Here is an 18,253-nt window from a genome sequence, read left to right as displayed (position 1 = left end):
AAACAAAGAGGAGACGTGCTGTTCACACAACAAAAGGTTTGACATTTTCTTTTTGCTAGTACTTTTGTACAGAGACTTAGTAAACTCATTAGTAGTGAGAAATGGCTGATTCTCATGAAGCCAGTCTAAGTTATGTCTGTGAAGATTATAAGGACATACTTTATTAAACTAAATATATGTCCTTTTATATGAATGAACAATATAGCCATAATGAGGCACAATTCATTGTTTTGTGTAAAAATATTTTTAAACATATATTTGATTCACAAATTCATTACTGTAATGCGTCCAGATAAAAATGTCATGGTTTTCCCTCACTTATATACACAATACATATTTAATAAACTTTATAAAAATAAATATACATTTGTTTAAAAATGTATAATTTAACACATGGGTCTCAAACTCGCGGCCCGCGGGCCACCTGCGGCCCTCGTGACGATATTTTGTGGCCCTCACCTTGATATGAAAGTTTAATGTGAGTTTTATATGAATGGCACTTGTTGGAGCTTTGTTTCACTTGTTTCTATGACGACGTTAACAAAAAGAAAGGCAGCTACTAACGGACTGTTTATTATCTGCCGTGTTGTTGTTACCGGAATAAGTGGATATGTTATTGAATGTCACTTTGTGTCTTTTTTGGGGGGGTAATTTTGTCTCTTTTCTTGGTAATTTTATGTCTTTTTCTAATAATTTTGTGTCTTGTTTTAGTAATTTTGTGTCTTTTTTTGGTCATTTTGTGTCTTTTTTAGTAATTTAGTTTTTTGGTCATTTTGTGTCTTTTTAAAAAATAATTTTGTGTCTTTTTTATAATTTTGTGTCTTTTTCTAATAATTTTGTGTCTTTTTTAGTAATTTTGTCTATTTTTGGGGTCATTTTGTGTCTTATTTTGGTCATTTGTGTCTTTTTTTTTTTTTTAGTAATTTTGTGTCTTTTTAGTAATTTTGTGTCTTTTTTGGTCATTTTGTGTCTTTTTTGGTCATTTTGTGTCTCTCTTAAGTAATTTAGTTTTTTTCTGTCATTTTGTGTCTTTTTTTAAGTAATTTTGTGTCTTTTTTTGGTCATTTCGATACTGCCTCCAGCAGCCCCCAGGTAATTTGAGTTTGAGACCCCTGATTTAACAGAATATGATCAAACATAATGGTTTTTAACAATGTATAAAGAACAAAATCTGAATGAAAATTGATCAGAAAAAAATGGCTAAATGTTACGGTAATGATAGAATCGTTTGCATTAAAATGTGTATATTTTAATAAAATATATTTTGGTGATACCAGCTACCCTTGAGCATATTTAAGTGCTTGCCAAGGGAGAAAAAAAACAAAAAACTTTCGTGTTTTTCTTTCATTTAAAAATGTGTTACGGTAATGAATTTTGCTCACAGTGCCCCTCATTTATCAAGCGAGCGTAGAAACGAGCGCAGATCCGAGTGTATATTTCGTCTTACGACAGGGTCCACGTGTGATTTATCAAACGATCGTATCTCGCCAATCACAGCGTAAGAATGATCGGCTGTTGATAAATGTGGCGGCTAGAAATATGCGTAATTTAAATACCACGCCCTAATATATTCCCGATTCAGAAGACTCGCCTTCAGAGTTTACGACACCGAAGGGCGCAATGCGGCCAAAAGGAGGATTTTTTCACCCTCTAAAGTCAGCTTTATTAGCAAAGTGCACCGTTACAATTAACAATAGGGGCAATATAGACATATTACAGAAAAACGCAGCGACGGAGGTTTATGAAATAAAAGTACTTATAGTTATAAACTCAAACAAGTTCAGTGAATATTTTACATTTGGAGCACGGACTTAGAAGTTTTCAGCTTTTTGGTTGAAGGAGGTAAACAATGTTTTAAAGTAAGCTTTAATTCTAAAAGAAGAGGAACTTCTCAGTCAGAAAGTGAAACGCTGACGTCCAACAGCTGCAACACAACAAACTAGTTTTGTTTGGCAGCATAAAAAGTGAAAAGGAAGGAAATCAGTGGTGCCGTCAGCAGAGTAGCGGACTATTAAACTCCCGGCGAGGTTTGAGTAATTACATCGTGATATATAAAGCCCAATAATCTATATAATATCCGAATATTGCTATTATTATGATAAAGAGATATTATTGACCTCTTTACATTTACTAATAATGATGTCCTAGTCAGAGGAGCGTGTGGCAGCGCTGATTGGAAATGTTTCTATTCGGGCAGCACCGCTGGTGAAGGAGACGCTGACCCTCCGGTGTCGGAGCTGGATAATAATAATAATAACAGTAAACAGCAGAAGACAACAACATTTAATATCCTCGGCTGGTATTCTGTTTAAAGAATTTCACGATCGCAGGGTGTATTTATTTTTGGATTATGTTTTAATGATAAATTATGTAGTCTAAACATGTTTTGCTTTGTCACTATTAAAAATCAAAACACCACAGAGTTTTATCAGCTCCAGGCATCGATACAATAGTCTCAGATCAATTCTCTGACTCAGACGTGTGGACTTCACGCTGACTCAAATTTGCGTACACGAGCTGAGAGCAGACGTGAGATCTGATCGTACCGTCCGCTCACATCCAAATTGATAAATGCCGAGGCTTGTAGAAATGATCGTACGCCCACTTTACGCTCACTTTCTGACGTACGCTCGTTTGATAAATGAGGGCCAGTGTCTCTAAAAAAATACCTTAAATTTTCTTAAATAGATTATAAATTCATATTAAACAGTGACTTTAGATTGTATATGTCATAAAGGGTCAAAGAAAACATGTATTCAATGCTCTTGGATTTTTGCTATGAGCTGTACCATGTTCATGAGAATCACCCACATGTGTTTCATCCAACTTGGATCAAATTTAAACTATTACAAATAAATAAATTAAACATCACTTCAATCATTTGGTTTTTGTTCCATTACAGTTTCAACTTTTAGCTTAAGCTTCCATTATTTTAAATTAGTATATAATAAAATTAATATAAAAATAGGTTTTTCAAATAATTCAAGCTATTTAATTGATTTGCAAACCCATTTGTTACTGTGTGATTGTGCTGCAGAACACAAAGCATATCTTAAACTACAGTTATTCATTTGGTCATCACATTTACACATAAACTATTAAAACACATCAGTGCAGTCTGAACAATACAGCATCTGACATTCATTAAAGATACATATTGAGAAACCTGACACCAATATTTTTTATCAGTAATACTTAGCAATGATAATATGATAAAACAACATATATTCTTGGCTGGTGTCAAATGTAACAGAAGTAGGAAGCAGAGCTAGTAAGGCACCATTCCTTACCAGTCGAAGGCACCAAAAATGGACAGAAATTGAGTTCTGAACATTTGAAAAATTGTCTGACATGTATATCAGAAATGGTCTTTTAAAGCTGCATTTTTTCTTACTTAATCAAATTACTTTATACTAAAGTGAAAGGGCTGTTTATAAGTGTGAACTAGGGCTGGGCGATATATATCGATATAAAAAATATATCGATATATTTTTAAATATGATATGGAATTAGACCATATCACATACATCGATATAGTTTAATTTTTTTCTTCCTTTCTTTGTATATAAATGCTACTCTTACTCGGGTTTGTCATAAATGGTAAATGGGGTGCACTTATATTGCGCTTTTATCCAAAACACTTTACACTTTAGCTTTGATTCTAAGAAAAAGGTACTCCTGTTGTTATACAGTATTTATGTTCACTTAAATAAGCAGTTTCAAAAAAACTACTTGTGACATGTTATATTTGGCTTTGACTGAACATTTGCTCTCACTTTGCGATAAAAATATCGGGATATATATCGTATATCGATATTCAGCCTAAATATATCGGAATATGACTTTTGGTCCATATCGCCCTGCCCTAATGTGAACCTATGCAGAACTATCACCCAACTCTGCACCGCAGGGACGTTGGAAGTCGAGGTGCTGGGGGTGCTGCAGCGCCCCCTAAACAAATCAATATATACTATTATTATAGAGAGAAGCAGTCTATAAAACATGGTTGTTGGTTAAATGTTTAAAATCCACTCTTTGTTGTTGTACCGTTTCTGTAAAGTTTGCCCTAAGAGCTCTTATCATCAAAAGAAGCTACCAGCAGCAGCAGACATTATAGTACAGTACCTGCCCAGAAACTATTTGAATAGTATGTAAACAGCATAAGACAAAAATTATTCGTATTAAAAAACACATTAGTCCTAACATTAGATAATGTGATGTGCGTTTGTCAGCTTGTGCTGAGTTCTTCTGCCACATGGTGGCTAAAACTCTTTACTACAGCGTCAAGTGTTTAGTCAGTATAAGGAAAGTGACAGCAAACAATACAGTGTACAACTATATGGCTGAAGAGACTACTGAAGCTCAGCTTATGGAGTCACTGTGCTAATCTCCACATAGTAACAGCTTTACTATCGGAGAAGCAAAAAAACAGCCCATTTCATACTGCCTTTCTGTCAAAGTGCCGCAAAGGTGAATTAGTGGGAGGAGCCGGTAGTGGCGTGTAACAGAGCGGCGGCGACATGTGTACAATAGGTGACCGCATTGTGCTGTTTCTTGTTGTAGAGATTCTACAAACTCAAGCAAAGTTGTTCTGCATTTTACTGAACATGATTTGATTACTGTCAGACTCAGTCAGTACGTATACATGACACTTAAAAAAAATGAATTATTGCCTTTATCTGACTATAACTGGACAACTGAAGTGCATGTAAACGTGTTTTTTGCTCCACTTCTCCACCCTCCACGCTGGCGTATGCCCCCCGGAAAAAAAAACATTCAAGAAAGCCAGTCGCATTAACGTTCATTAGCCGGTCACATTAGACGTTCATTAGCCGGTCGCATTAGCCGTTCGTTAGCCGGTCACATTAGACGTTCATTAGCCGGTCGCATTAGCCGTTCGTTAGCCGGTCACATTAGACGTTCATTAGCCGGTCACATTAGCCGGTCGGATTAGCCGGTCGGATTAGACGTTCATTAGCCGGTCGCATTAGCCGTTCGTTAGCTGGTCACATTAGACGTTCATTTGCTGGTTGCATTAGACGTTCATTAGCCAGTCACATTAGACATTCATTAGCCGGTCGCATTAGCTGTTCGTTAGCCGGTCACATTAGACGTTCATTAGCCGGTCACATTAGCCGGTCGGATTAGCCGGTCACAGTAGCTGGTCACATTAGAAGTTCATTAGCCGGTCGCATTAGCCGTTCGTTAGCTGGTCACATTAGACGTTCATTTGCTGGTTGCATTAGACGTTCATTAGCCAGTCACATTAGCCAGTCGCAGTAGCCGGTCGCAGTAGCCGTTCATTAGCCGGTCGCATTAGTTATTGTGACTGAGGTCAACCAGAAAGGGGGTCATATTATCCTGCTGAAACAACGCATATCTCCATCCAGTGTTGAGGAGGAGGACATTTTCCCGTCAGTTATTAAATTTTCTCAGTTGCATGTAAACTGGGACAGAAGTCCAATTAGACGCCAAAATCGATTTTTAAGCATAGCTCGATTGAACTGTGAATGTAAACGCACTGAGTGAGAGTTGTGTTTCTGATGATACGGCCCACTTCCTTATTACTCTAGTGTTGGCCGCACAAATAATGGATGTCACATATTTTCTGTCTTGCCAATTTAACTCCTCCGTTACTACCTGTGAAGGCGGAACAGAGCCAGATCACTTGGTCCCCCGTTACACCTTTGGGACGTTCAGCGTTCAGGCTAAACGACACAGAGGTGGAAATATTGCGGTTTGAAAGGGCAGTCTGAAAGGGGCTGATATTTATCCTTACGTCCCATCTCCAGGAGCTGGCGTCCCTGCTTGGAGGAGAGTCTGACTGGTTTCTGCCTGGGTCTCGGGCAGGACCTCCTCCTCCTGCTTACAGCGCCTCCTGGAGGCCAAGGTGCAAACCCCAGCGACGAGGAAGACCGAAGAAATGACAGCAAAGTAGCCGCCATAGATGAGGAACTGTGGGACGGAAACAAGAATGAATAAAAATCTACATATGTATGTCATTACAGGCAACTAAGAGCTCTTTGTGCTTCGTTACCTGAGTGAAGACATCGAGGCCGAGGCCAGCTGAGTCCACCACCACCACTGTGAGGACAGACTGCAGGGCCAGGGCTATGAAGGTGTTCACTCCAAACACCAGGGCGTAGCGCTGCATGTTGAGACTGGCTGCGATCTGATATCTGATGGGTCACAGGGCAGACAACAGGGAGGCTTTTCAACTGTACTACGGGCGCTCTAATATTTTATCTTGTCAGAAAGCTGAAAAGGAGTAAAACTTGCATGTAGTGGTTACAGGTTCTATTGGAGGAGGCAGATATCCCCGAAACGCACAACAAAACAAGCTTGATTGATGAACAGGTAGGAGGACATTTATGGATTTTGGGCTGAACCGTCCCTTTAAGACACCCACCCCACCCCCGCCCTGCTGCTACAACTAAACAAAAACTGACAGTTGAGACAACAGGAGAACACTGCCCTGCTATTTGTTTAAGCTCATATTTGTTTTTGTTCAGTGGTGATTCATCACTGTTCCCACTCTTGTTTATTTACATATATATATTGTGGACCTAGTGTCTGATGTTTAGACATTATAGTCAATGGCTGCTGTAATCTAGGGCTGAGCGATATAAAAGATATATTGATATATTTTTTAAATGTGATATGGAATTAAACCTTATTGCATATATTGATATAGTTCAGTATTTTTTTCTTTTATATATACAGTACGGGCCAAAAGTTTGGACACACCTTCTCATTCAATGTGTTTCCTTTATTTTCATGACCATTTACATTGTAGATTCATCAAAACTATGAATGAACACATGTGGAATTATGTACTTAACAAAAAGTGTGAAATAACTGAAAACATGTCTTATATTCTTGTAAGCAAAGGGTGGCTACTTTGAGGAATCTAAAATACAAGACATGTTTTCAGTTATTTCACACTTTTTTGTTAAGTACATAATTCCATATGTGTTCATTCATAGATTTGATGCCTTCAGTGAGAATCTACAATGTAAATAGTCATGAAAATAAAGAAAACACATTGAATGAGAAGGTGTGTGTCCAAACATTTGGCCTGTACTGTATATATAAATGTTGCCCTTCCTGGAGTTTGTCATATTTAGTTTTTTTGTAATGTTCGTTATTCTTTTCTCATATAAATGTATTTATTTCAGAAAAAGATTGGCCTATTTTATTTCATAAGCTATTTTTATTTAAGATATTCCTTTATTTAAATGTGCACTTTATGGAGCTTTGACGTTTTAAAAAAAGGTACTCCTGTTATACAGTATTTATGTTCACTTAAATAAACGGTTTCAATAAAAGTACTTGTGACATGTCATTTGACTTTGACTGAACATTTGCTCTCACTTTACAATAAAAATATCAGGATATTTATCGTATATCGATATTCAGCCTAAATATATAGGGATATGACTTTTGGTCCATATCGCCCAGCCCCAGTTTAATCTAAAGCATAGTTAAAGTTTCTCTTCCCTTTTCTCTTTAGTTTTCTGAACATTGGCAACAAATGTAAACAAACCAAAATATAGATCTGACTGTACTACTTCAATTATGATAAGCGGAGTAGATGTGAAAATGGGTCAAGTGTTGTATCAGCACTCATTGAAAGCATCCTTGTATTACTTTTGTACTATGACAACATGGCGAGAAGAACACCTGGGGCCTCATGTATCAACGCTGCGTACGCACAAAAACATTGCGTATGCTGTTTTTTCCGCACACGCCACATGTATGGAAAGTGAACTTGCCGTGGGAATGTGCGGACCGCTAGGCAACCTTCCAAGGTGCCGTGAGAATGTGCGGTGGCACCGCAAACTTTTGTTTGGCAGAAACTACTGTCTTTTGTGCTCTATTTAAAACGCGTTTCATGTCTAAACTCAAACTACACACAACTGACATTATTTTTATAGTTCATAGCTCTCGGAAAACGGAAGGAAAATGCCGTTTTCCACCATCAATAACCCGTTCTAAATATGAGGGGATAAATGATTTTCTTTCATCTATTTTCATATTTTAGACTTCACCTGCGTACTGCTGCTTACTTGTGCAATGAAAATATATTGAAGTCTATATGTTTTGATGTTAAGATTGTATATTTTCTTAAGTCTATATATTCTGCTATTTCCACTATTTTTATATGTACCGAATTCCCAATAAAGTACTTGTGATTCTGATTATGGAGCGCACACATTTTTCACAGTTAACCTGCCTTAATTACTGTGTCAAAGTCCCGATCGCTGACCGTTTCCCCTTTGGTTTAACATGGAGATGTTAACGCTGCAGGTGCACAGCGATCCATGACCACAGATCTTTCTCACCGGAGAAAAAACGTGTGTTGGAAATCCTTTCAGAATAAGTCAGGTGTGGTGCATATTTGATCCCGTATGTGATGTTTAATTGGGACAACAAGTTAAGTGTGGCTAATAAACTGATGCGTAAAAATTATTTTGGCCCGAATTACGCACTGGCAGCTCTAACGGCTCTGACATCATCCAATAACGGTGGCGTTTAGGAGCGTGTGTTGAGGAACCCTTCTATCATGGTGCAGCTCTCTGATCCGGCTGGTTAACAGCCACAGTGACATCTTGTTTCTGATCCCACACCTGAGGCACTAAAAAGCTAATTTTTCCTGCCTCCACCCCGGAGATCACCATGTCCACGTGGCCAAAGGCAGTAAGTTGGTTTCTCGTTGTTTTTGTCGATAATCAGCGGGCATGCCGGCGATTTATAGTCATTTGCATGTCATCTGCATATTCATTTTCGGGAGGGGCCGGGTCGTGGCTGGTGGCTCGTGCATGTGCGCTCAGTTCCACGCTGGTTGGGATGTATCAAGGAAAGGTGCGCTGAACCTGGCGTAAGCACAGTTTGCTACATGTGGAGGTGAGTTTGCGTACGTACTTTACTAGTTTTTGGAGTACGCCATCTTTCAGTATGAAAGCTACGCACTCTTTGATACATGAGGCCCCTGCTGCTTTGTACTCACGTGGCCACAGTGATGAGCAGCATGTACGTGGCTCTGAAGATGACGTAGGAGCTGTAACACAGCCAGATGTTTCCCAGCGTGTCCATGACGAAGACGCATGCAGCCATCAGCAGGGAGAGAAGACACAGAGCCAGCTCCCCCCACACGGCCCAGCACACAGGCAGGTAGCCCACCAGCAGGGCAGCCAGAGCCCCTGTGGACCAGCACAAATACTCTTCATTCATACTTCACTTCAGCCCTGCTGGCTGGAGTCTACAGCCGGTGGAGCTTTATCAATCAGCAAAATCAATCATGTCTTCACAGTGTTGTTGAGGAGCTCAGAACCTTAATGTTTGTAACAGGATCTAGTTATTCCAAACTGTTTGTTTTGCGATACGGCAGAGACGTTAAAAATAAAGTCATTTTTTAAGAAATATCACAATTTTTACGCTTCCTTTTGTTGACCTTTTCAGATCTGTTCAAGGACTGACAGAAAGTTTAAAAAAAGAAGCACATTTTAACATCTAACTGGGTGAATTAAATCCTTATTTTGACTAACATAGGGGTTTGGGATGGTTAAGAGTGGAAAGACTAACCTAAGGGCTTTTTCCACTACCGCCCAATACACAGTATGAGGCGGGTCTCACTCACCGAAATGCCCCTAATTTGAATATGAGCCGTCCTGAGCGGTCTTTTGGCGGGACTTTTTTCTCCCCTGAAAAAAGCCTGGTTGCTGATTGGATAGAACGCTAAGCAGGATGTGACATAGTATTCGACGCCACAACAACAACACGCCATTTGTAAAAGCCGGTGAAGCAGTGTTGCCAACTTAGCAACTTTGTAGCTATATTTAGGACTTTTCAGACCCCCTTAGTGGCTATTTTTCAAAAAAGCGACTGGCGACAAATCCAGCGACTTTTTCTGGTGTGATTGGAGACTTTTGGAGACTTGAAGAATAAGTCGAAGCGGCCCAGTCCTCCTGCAGCAGTCTCTCCCAGCTGCAGAGCCGGAAGAGATGTTAACCCCTTAGCATCCAGTCTGCAAATTGCTAATAGGTTAACAGTTAGCTCTGTAGCAGTACAGTGTGTATGTGCTGCTGCTGCAGGAGGTGTTCACTTAGCGATCTCTGTTTGTTTACAACAAGCACTGGACACTCTGTGCACAGTTAGCGATGCCGGTTAATTCACAATCACTATGTTTATGATCAGCAGAGACGCTGTGCATAATTAGCCATGCTGCTTTGTTTATGATCAGCTGCTGACATTGTGCACAGTAAGCGACGGCGGCCACAGTTGCGGCTCCTGTGCTTAATCTGTCGGGACGATCGAAAACCATACATCACCTCCAGAGTCTCTAAATCCCTCTGGGGGCCTTTTTGTAATGGACATGCAGACTGAGCGGACATTTGAGAGGGCGTGGCCTGAGACTTTCCCTGTGGCCACTCTTCCCCCTAAAGGAAACATGGCTCTAGACAGGTTTGGTGAGTTTTTGGTGAGTTTTTGCTGAGTTGTGCGTTTTATGACGATGAATATACTGGAGGTGTACGATCATATTTTTGCTTTTAATTATTTTTTTTAAGTGTTTGGGAATATTTACTTTCTTGACATTTACTTTTCTAACTTATTAAGCTACAACAGCTAAGAGCTTGTGCATTTAACAAACTTACCGCACAAACCTCCACAACTAGTCAGTAAACATTGACTATAGATTCATTTGTTTTTATACTTTGGTGGTCAACATGTTGCAGTTAATTCCATCTGAAAAAGCAAAACATTGATCATTTTACATCCATTTGTGTCCTCCTCACCCAGCAGTGTGGACAGTGTCTCTACGTAGCCGTTGTAGATTTCATACTCCTGAGATGGACGAACGTTCTCCCACAGTGCCTGAGCGTAGTTAACCACCTGGAAGTAGCCACAGGTGGCCAGAGCCCACCACAGAGACCAGGCCAGCAGGGGCCGGCTGCTGTAGCACCTCAGGAAGTCTTCAAACAGCAACCGTAACACAGCCACAAGACCACTGCCTGAGTCAGAGGAGCTGCTTGTCTGTATGAAGGTGGAGGAGGTCAAACATCTCTTCATACAAACCTTCACATTTTATCTATTTAAGATCTCATTTTCAAAGAACATTTGCTTGTCGAGTACCCGAAATGTTGCAGTACAGGTACAACTCCAAAAAATTAGAATACCATGAAAAAGTTCAATATATTCTGTCAATTATGAAACTCATAATATAGATTTGTTAAAAGTCGAAGTCAAGTAAAAAAAAGTCAAAATAACAGGAAGAGAGTTGAAGGCACGAGAAAAAAGTCAAAATGAGAAAAAAAAGTTGAGGCCAGGAAGAAAAGGTCAAAAGGACAAGAAAGAAGTTGAAGTCAAGAGAAAAGTCAAAATGAGAAAAAAAGTCAAAATCACGAAAAAAGTCAAAATAACGAGAAAATAGTCAAAATAACAAGAAAAAAGTTGAAATAACGAGAGAAAAAAAGTTGAAGCCAAGAAGAAATAGTCAAAATGAGAAAAAAAAGTTGAAGCCACAAAGAAAAAGTCAAAAGGACAAGAAGAGAAGACAATAAGAAAAAAGTCGAAGGCAGGAGAAAAATGTCAAAAAGAGAGTGAAATATTTCAAGCCTGTTTTTCTTGTAATTTTGATGACTCTGGCTTAGAGATAATGAAAACACAAAACTCTCAGAACAGTGTCTCAGAAAATGAGAATATTGATCAGAAGTTGAATCTGCTGGTCCTGGGTCAGTGGTGGTTTGGGTCCATGTCCTCTGCTGCTGTTGCTCCACTGTGTTTTCTGAAGTCCACAGTCAACATAGCAGCCATCTAGCAGGACATTTTAGAGTGTGTATCCCCCAGGGATCAATCATGGGGCCATTATTGTTCCTTATAGATATTAATAAAACCTGACATTTGTGTTTAAAATATGCTTTTTTTAAATTGATCTTATGTAATTTTCTAATTTTCTGAGACACTGAGTTTTGTGTTTTTTCTAATCTCTAAGCCAGAATCATCAAAATTACAAGAAATGTGTGTAATGAATCTATATAATGTATGAGTTTCACTTTCTGAAATAATTGACACTTTTCAACAATATTCTTATTTTTTTAGATGTACCTGTATATCTTGCGAGTTAAGACAATGTGTGGGAGTCTGTCACTCACCTTGGAGACGTCATGCTGATTGGGAGGCGGTTCTCTCTCTGAGTTCTCGGCCTTCTCCAGCAGGGCTGTGCTGCTGCTGGGCGGCCCCCCCTCTGCTCCTGGACTCTTGTGGAAGAACAAGCTCCTCTTGGGCATGGGTAGAAACCAGGGTGCGACGAAGGCCACAGAGGCCGACGCCAGAGTGATGATGACGAGGTGGACCATCTGGACTTTAGCCGCGGAGAGCAGGAGCTGACCGATCAGCGAGCCGGCGGCCGATCCGAACAGAGTGATGCTGCGGCAGTAACCGGTCACTCTCTGGTAGTGGGCCGGCTCCACCACGCTGTAGATGTACGAGTAGTAGGCCACATCCGAGGCCGTGGCCAGCCCAAAGAAAAACTCCAAGAGCTGCATGGTCAGCATGCCCTGCGCCTTCCACAACATAGCATAGGTCACCACCAGGCTGGTGGCCTGCAGGAGCAATACAGGCTTATAACGCAGGTAGTCAGTGGCCAGGAAGATGGGGAACAGCAGCACCAGGTAGGAATAGGTCCAGATCGGATAGATTTCATTGACAACCTGCAGATAACAAATGAAAATTTACAGTCATAAGGTTGCGTGTTGTGGTTAGGGCTGGGCGATATGGACTTAAAGTCATATCCTGATATATTTATCACTTTTTAACACTTGACCCATAATTGAAGTAGTCCAGTCGGATCTATATTTTAGTTTGTTTGCATTTGTTGCCAATGTTCAGAAGACTAAAAAGAAAAGGGAAGAGAAACTTTAACTGTGGTTTAGATTACTCTAGGGCTGGTCGATATGGACCAAAAGTCATATCCTGGTATATTTAGGCTGAATATCGATATACAATATATATCCTGATATTTTATCGCAAAGTGAGAGCAAATGTTCAGTCAAAGTCAAATATGACATGTCACAAGTAGTTTTATTGAAACCGTATTTAAGTGATTAAAGGAGAACCTTTTTTTTTTTTTTTTTTTTTTTTTTTAAATCAAAGCTCCATAAAGTTCACATTTAAATAAAAAAATATCTTAAATTAAAATAGCCTATGAAAAAAACAGGCCAATCTTTTTCTGAAATAAATATATTTATATGAGAAAAGAATAACGAACATGACAAAAGAACTAAATATGACCCACCCCTAGTAAGGGCAGCATTTATATATCAAGAAAAAAAATTGAACTATATCAATATATGCGATATGGTCTAATTCCATATCACATTTTAAAATATATCGATATATGTTTTATATCGATATATCGCCCAGCCCCAGTTGTGGTTACATAATAACACAATTAAATAAACAAACAGTCAGTAAGTCTGGAAATCAAGTGCATTAGTAACCAGATTAATCATCATTTTTTCAGCCTTTCTAAGTCTAGCAGACAGTGATTGGCTGCCTCAGTATGGTCTCATGGTGGTGAGACGGATTGATCACTGCACTCAGATTATAATTGACGGAGGTAATTATTTTAGGATTACCTAGAAATTCCAAAGGGTCCAACAATTGTTCATGAGGGATTATTCTGTCTGGGGAAAGTATGTGTGGACCTGCCGTTGGGGCTAGCCTGACAAAACACAGAAAACAAGAGGGCCGAGCCGTTGGAAGACATCAAAGTTAATAATAAACGGAGCAGAGATTTAAACTGTCACATCCAGGCCTGGAATTTCATCATTTTAGGGGCAAGGCCACTAGCATACATTACATAAATTCGTGTGTGTTGTTAAGTGTGTGTGTGTGTGTGTGTGTGTGTGTGTGTGTGTGTGTGTGTGTGTGTGTAAGTGTGTGTAAGTGTGTGAATGCGTGCAAATGTCTCGGAGGAGGACGGAGAGGTGGGTCGGGTTTGACTGACTGACGGGTGACACATTTCAGTAGGTTGAAATGTGTCATTAGTGCAGCACATGAGACTATGGCGAGACAGATTAGAGCGTTTGATGAAGTCTCCTTTCTTGGCCAGTGATAGGCTTGTGTCTAACTGTCATTATAGCCCTTATAGTCGGAGCGGTTCATGCCAGGCTCGAATCAAACACACCACTGATGAACGACATCAAAAGATGCTTTTTTTCTCAAAAGATGCAGGTGTCAAAGCTGTGTTGACAGGAAAGAGGCAGACTAGAAAACAGCAAAACCAACTGGGGCAGTGGGGCGGGGCATCAAGGCCACCGTGGCCTCAGGGCAGATGTGTTTTTTAAGGGCACAAGGCCAAATTGCGTGAAATTCCTGCCCTGGTCACGTCACATTTATGCTGGGCTTACAGCAAAAGATTTCCCCAGTCCCAGACTAAAAACGGAAAGTCTTTAGTAAATCTAGGAGTTTTACTGGAGTCACGGCGCTCTGCAGTAATCTGCTCTGTTTCATATCAGTCTTTTCCTAGTCTTGGGTTTGGATCATATCAAACGTGTTTGTGGCGTCTTCTCTTCTTTTTGTTGTTGTTTTTTCTTTCAACACAAACCACTGCACACACTAGAGCAGCTGGAGCCAAAAGCTGCTTCTCCTCCATTTAGTAAGTTTTTACTAAGAGCATGATGGGAAAAAACTGCTAAAAGAATCCAGTTGTAGTCTTGTAAATAGTTTCCCTGAAGGGAGTTTTTCTAATTCCTAGTGGATGTGAGGGGTCCTGAAGTATTTGTGGGGCTGTCCTCCTAGTTTGGGTCGTGTTTAGTTCCACCAGCTGCCGGTTAATGATTTTGAGAGCTTCCTTATGTTTTATAAGATTAGCAAACTACTTTTAGTTGTTAAAAGTGTAATACCATTGCTGGTGGTATGGCTAAGTGAAATTACCCCTTTTAGTATGGAAGTACTAGTCTAAAACATGCCATTTACAACCGTTGAAAGGTACTGGAAAAGCTTGAAAATGAATCTTGAAAGTCCTTGAAAAGTGCTTGAATTTGACCACTGAAAAAGTATGAAATGTACGAACCCTGCAGGAGTCTTTTCCAAAAATTTTTGAAAGTCTTCTGATGTATACATAGCATTAGTGCTACTGTGAGCCTCAGCACAACCAACTGCATGTAAACCAGTCAGCACAGGCTTCTATAGATCAAATGTATGGAGACAGACAGCAGCACAGAGACAGGGCCAGGTGATGAGGAAGCAGGAGGAATGTGTTCTTCTGCTCTGACACAAGCAGCTCTGATGGTGTAACAAGGTTACACACTTCTTTTGTCTGTGTCTCAAGGTTTCAACATAAGGAAGGACATAACATCTGTGTGAAGACACAGTGAGAACATTTCATTTGTACTGTTCCCAACATTTAAAAAAGATAAGTAACAATGTCCCCATTACTGTGGATAACTCTCCTAAACTAACATGCTGTTAAATGGACCAAAAGCAATATTAAGGATGAATGTAGGCATTTAAAGATTATGAATGAAAATCTGACATAAATGAATAATTGTTTTAATTTGCTTTTTTTATTTTATTTACTTTCGTATTAATGTCCCCATATATATACTTTCCTATGTATGTATTATTGCCATTAATTACTGTAAAGGAAATATGACCTTTGTCCTTGTTCCTTTATGCAAGTCATTCTGACTCAGCTCCACAATTCATAATTAATATATATATTTATTAAATGAATTTCTTTTTTTTTTCATTTATTTGTTTCTGAAATAATACAGTAATGAATAAATCAAAAAACAGATAGAAAATAGAATTAAAAAATGAGAAATGCATGATATAAATAAATATATTTAAAATAACGCAAAATAAATTATTTTTTAAGTGATTAATTGTGGAGAAATTATGGAGCTGAGTGACATAATAATTTGTGTATTATTTGTTTCTTAATTAATGGTGGAATCAATGCAAAGCTAAACAAACACAGAGGGAAATTAAACCATAAATATTATGTTTTATCAATTGATTGTTGCCTGCATTTGCTTTTTTGGTAAATTTAATGGAATATTAAGTTATTTATCAAATCATTTGTTCATTATTTATATTTTTAGTGGCAGCTTTCGTCCTCCATACTGTCCATACTGCTTTATAAATGTTTGCTTAAAAAAGCTAAAAATAAATAAATAAACAAAAGGGAATTAAAACAGAAATATTAACTTTTGTTATATTGTATATATTAATTTATGTCCACATTTGTTGTTTTATTTTTTTTAAATGGTAGATTTAATGACAGTGATTTTTTAAAATATTTTTTTATTATTATTATTGGCACCAACAAGAGGAGAGAGAGAAGAGAAAATGTTTTTATATTTTTAAAGTATGTGACTTGAGCTTGTTTTGATTTTTTTCATGACTTGAATAATTCTTCAGCAAAGTGTAAAAAAAAAGTTAGTAAACGGATTATTGAACAGGACGCACTAACTGTATAACGTTCCGCTGCAGAGGAAAAGTACTTTTGTAAAGAGAAACAAAATAAAAATGTTGTTAAAACGTGTTAAAATGCAGTGTTGGAATGTAACTAACTATATTTACTCAAGTACTGTACTTAACTACAATTTTGAGGTACTTGTACTGTACTTGAGTATTTCCATTTCATGTGACTTTATACTTCAACTCCACTACATTTAGAGTCAAATACTGAACTTTTTACTCCACTGACAGCTTTAGTTACTTTTCAAGGCCAGATTTAGCATGAAAAACATGCTCAACTTCAACTATAAATAATAATAAATAAATAAATAAATATTCAATCCATGCTAATCCAACATATCTATGAAGGATACACATAAAGGCAAGTTCTTGAAGTAAATTAAGATCAATTAGAAGTGATTAGACATTTTTAATTTAACCTCATAACAGTATATGAGGTAGTTAAAATGAGCCCTAACTTGACAAAAGTAAACGCTACATACATAAATGCATGAATAATAATAATAATCCTAGAATATATTTAGAATATATAAAACAATCTGAGTGGGTCCATTCTGCACAATTAATCATTTTACTTTTGGTACTTTAAGTACATTTTGATGCTGATACTTTTGTACTTTTACTTCAGTAAGATTAGAATGCAGGATTTTTACTGTAGTAGAGTATTTCCACAGTGTGGTATTAGTACTTTTACTGAAGTGGAGTAATTTTACAGTGTGGTAGTAGTACTTTTACTGTAGTAAAGCATCTGAATACTGTTAAAATGTGACGCAAGGTGTAGTAACTAGTCCCCCAGCAGCTTTAGCCTAGCCTGCTAGCTCACCTGGGTCTCCGTCAGGTTCTTGTCTGGTCCCATGAGGTAGGCGGTGAGGAAGGGCTCGGACGGCCGCAGGTTGGAGAAGAAGCCGTAGACACAGAGCAGGAGGGTCGGCTCCAGGACAGACATGACGGACCTCCAGCAGCATGACCTCCGCACGCACACTGACAGCCGGCGGACTGCTTCTTTTTCTTCTCCTCGGTGAGGCTGTGACGCTCAATGACCAGTTTACCTACTAGCGGTGCCTGGTGGTGTCAATGTGGAACTGCAGCACAGGAGGCAAAATAAATATTTACAGTGGCCCAATGTGGATTTTTAGGGGGAGATAGCAGGTCGACAGTAGATCCAATATTATTTAAACTAAATCAATTCATTATTATTATTATTATTATTATTATTATTAATAATAATAATAATAATAATAATAATAATAATAATAATAATTATTATTATTATTATTATTATTATTATTATTAATTATAATAATAATAATAATTATTATTATTATTATTATTACGGGTACATACCATGGGGTGTATTTATCTATTTGACTAAATATTGGTTTCCTGCAATGACCAATTTTATTTATAGATATAGACAATAGATATTTCTCTTTCTTTAAATACAAAACGTTGAAAAAGTTATTTTATTTATTTAGCAAAAAATGCAAATGATATACTGGAATTTGCAGTTTTTGTAGCTTGCTCTTCAAAATTGACCCTTTATTTTTTCAGTATCATTTGTTCAAAATAATCATTAAAACATGATAAATGTGTTTTTAAAAATATTTGAATCCTATATAAACAAAAAATTATTCACTTTTTGTCTCTTTGTCAACTATGTTGCCCACTGATATAACCCCTATAAATCTGACTGCTTCTGCTGCTTCTGTGATGTTTTTATGGCAGTTTACAAGCAAGGTGTATTAACGCCATCTACTGGACTGAG

At 38.2% G+C, this 18,253-nt stretch overlaps 1 protein-coding gene across 1 annotated transcript; it reads right to left on the bottom strand.

Annotated features, from left to right (window-relative positions):
* Nucleotides 1-790: 790 nt before the first annotated feature.
* On the bottom strand, nt 791-17,468 carry slc19a2 (solute carrier family 19 member 2). The gene is made up of 6 exons (XM_059328096.1): nt 17,312-17,468; nt 12,153-12,710; nt 10,797-11,034; nt 9,011-9,203; nt 6,038-6,179; nt 791-5,955 (listed from the first exon to the last, which is right to left on the bottom strand). The coding sequence occupies exons 1-6, from the start codon at nt 17,432-17,434 to the stop codon at nt 5,776-5,778; spliced, it is 1,434 nt and encodes a 477-aa protein (XP_059184079.1). The 5' UTR covers nt 17,435-17,468; the 3' UTR covers nt 791-5,775.
* Between the last annotated feature and the right edge of the window lie 785 nt (nt 17,469-18,253).

The sequence above is a fragment of the Centropristis striata genome, chromosome 24 (assembly GCF_030273125.1).
Source record: "Centropristis striata isolate RG_2023a ecotype Rhode Island chromosome 24, C.striata_1.0, whole genome shotgun sequence".
NCBI classification, from domain to species: domain Eukaryota; kingdom Metazoa; phylum Chordata; class Actinopteri; order Perciformes; family Serranidae; genus Centropristis; species Centropristis striata.
The sequence above is the reverse complement of the archived record's forward strand: the minus strand, read 5'-3'. Positions and strand labels throughout refer to the sequence as shown.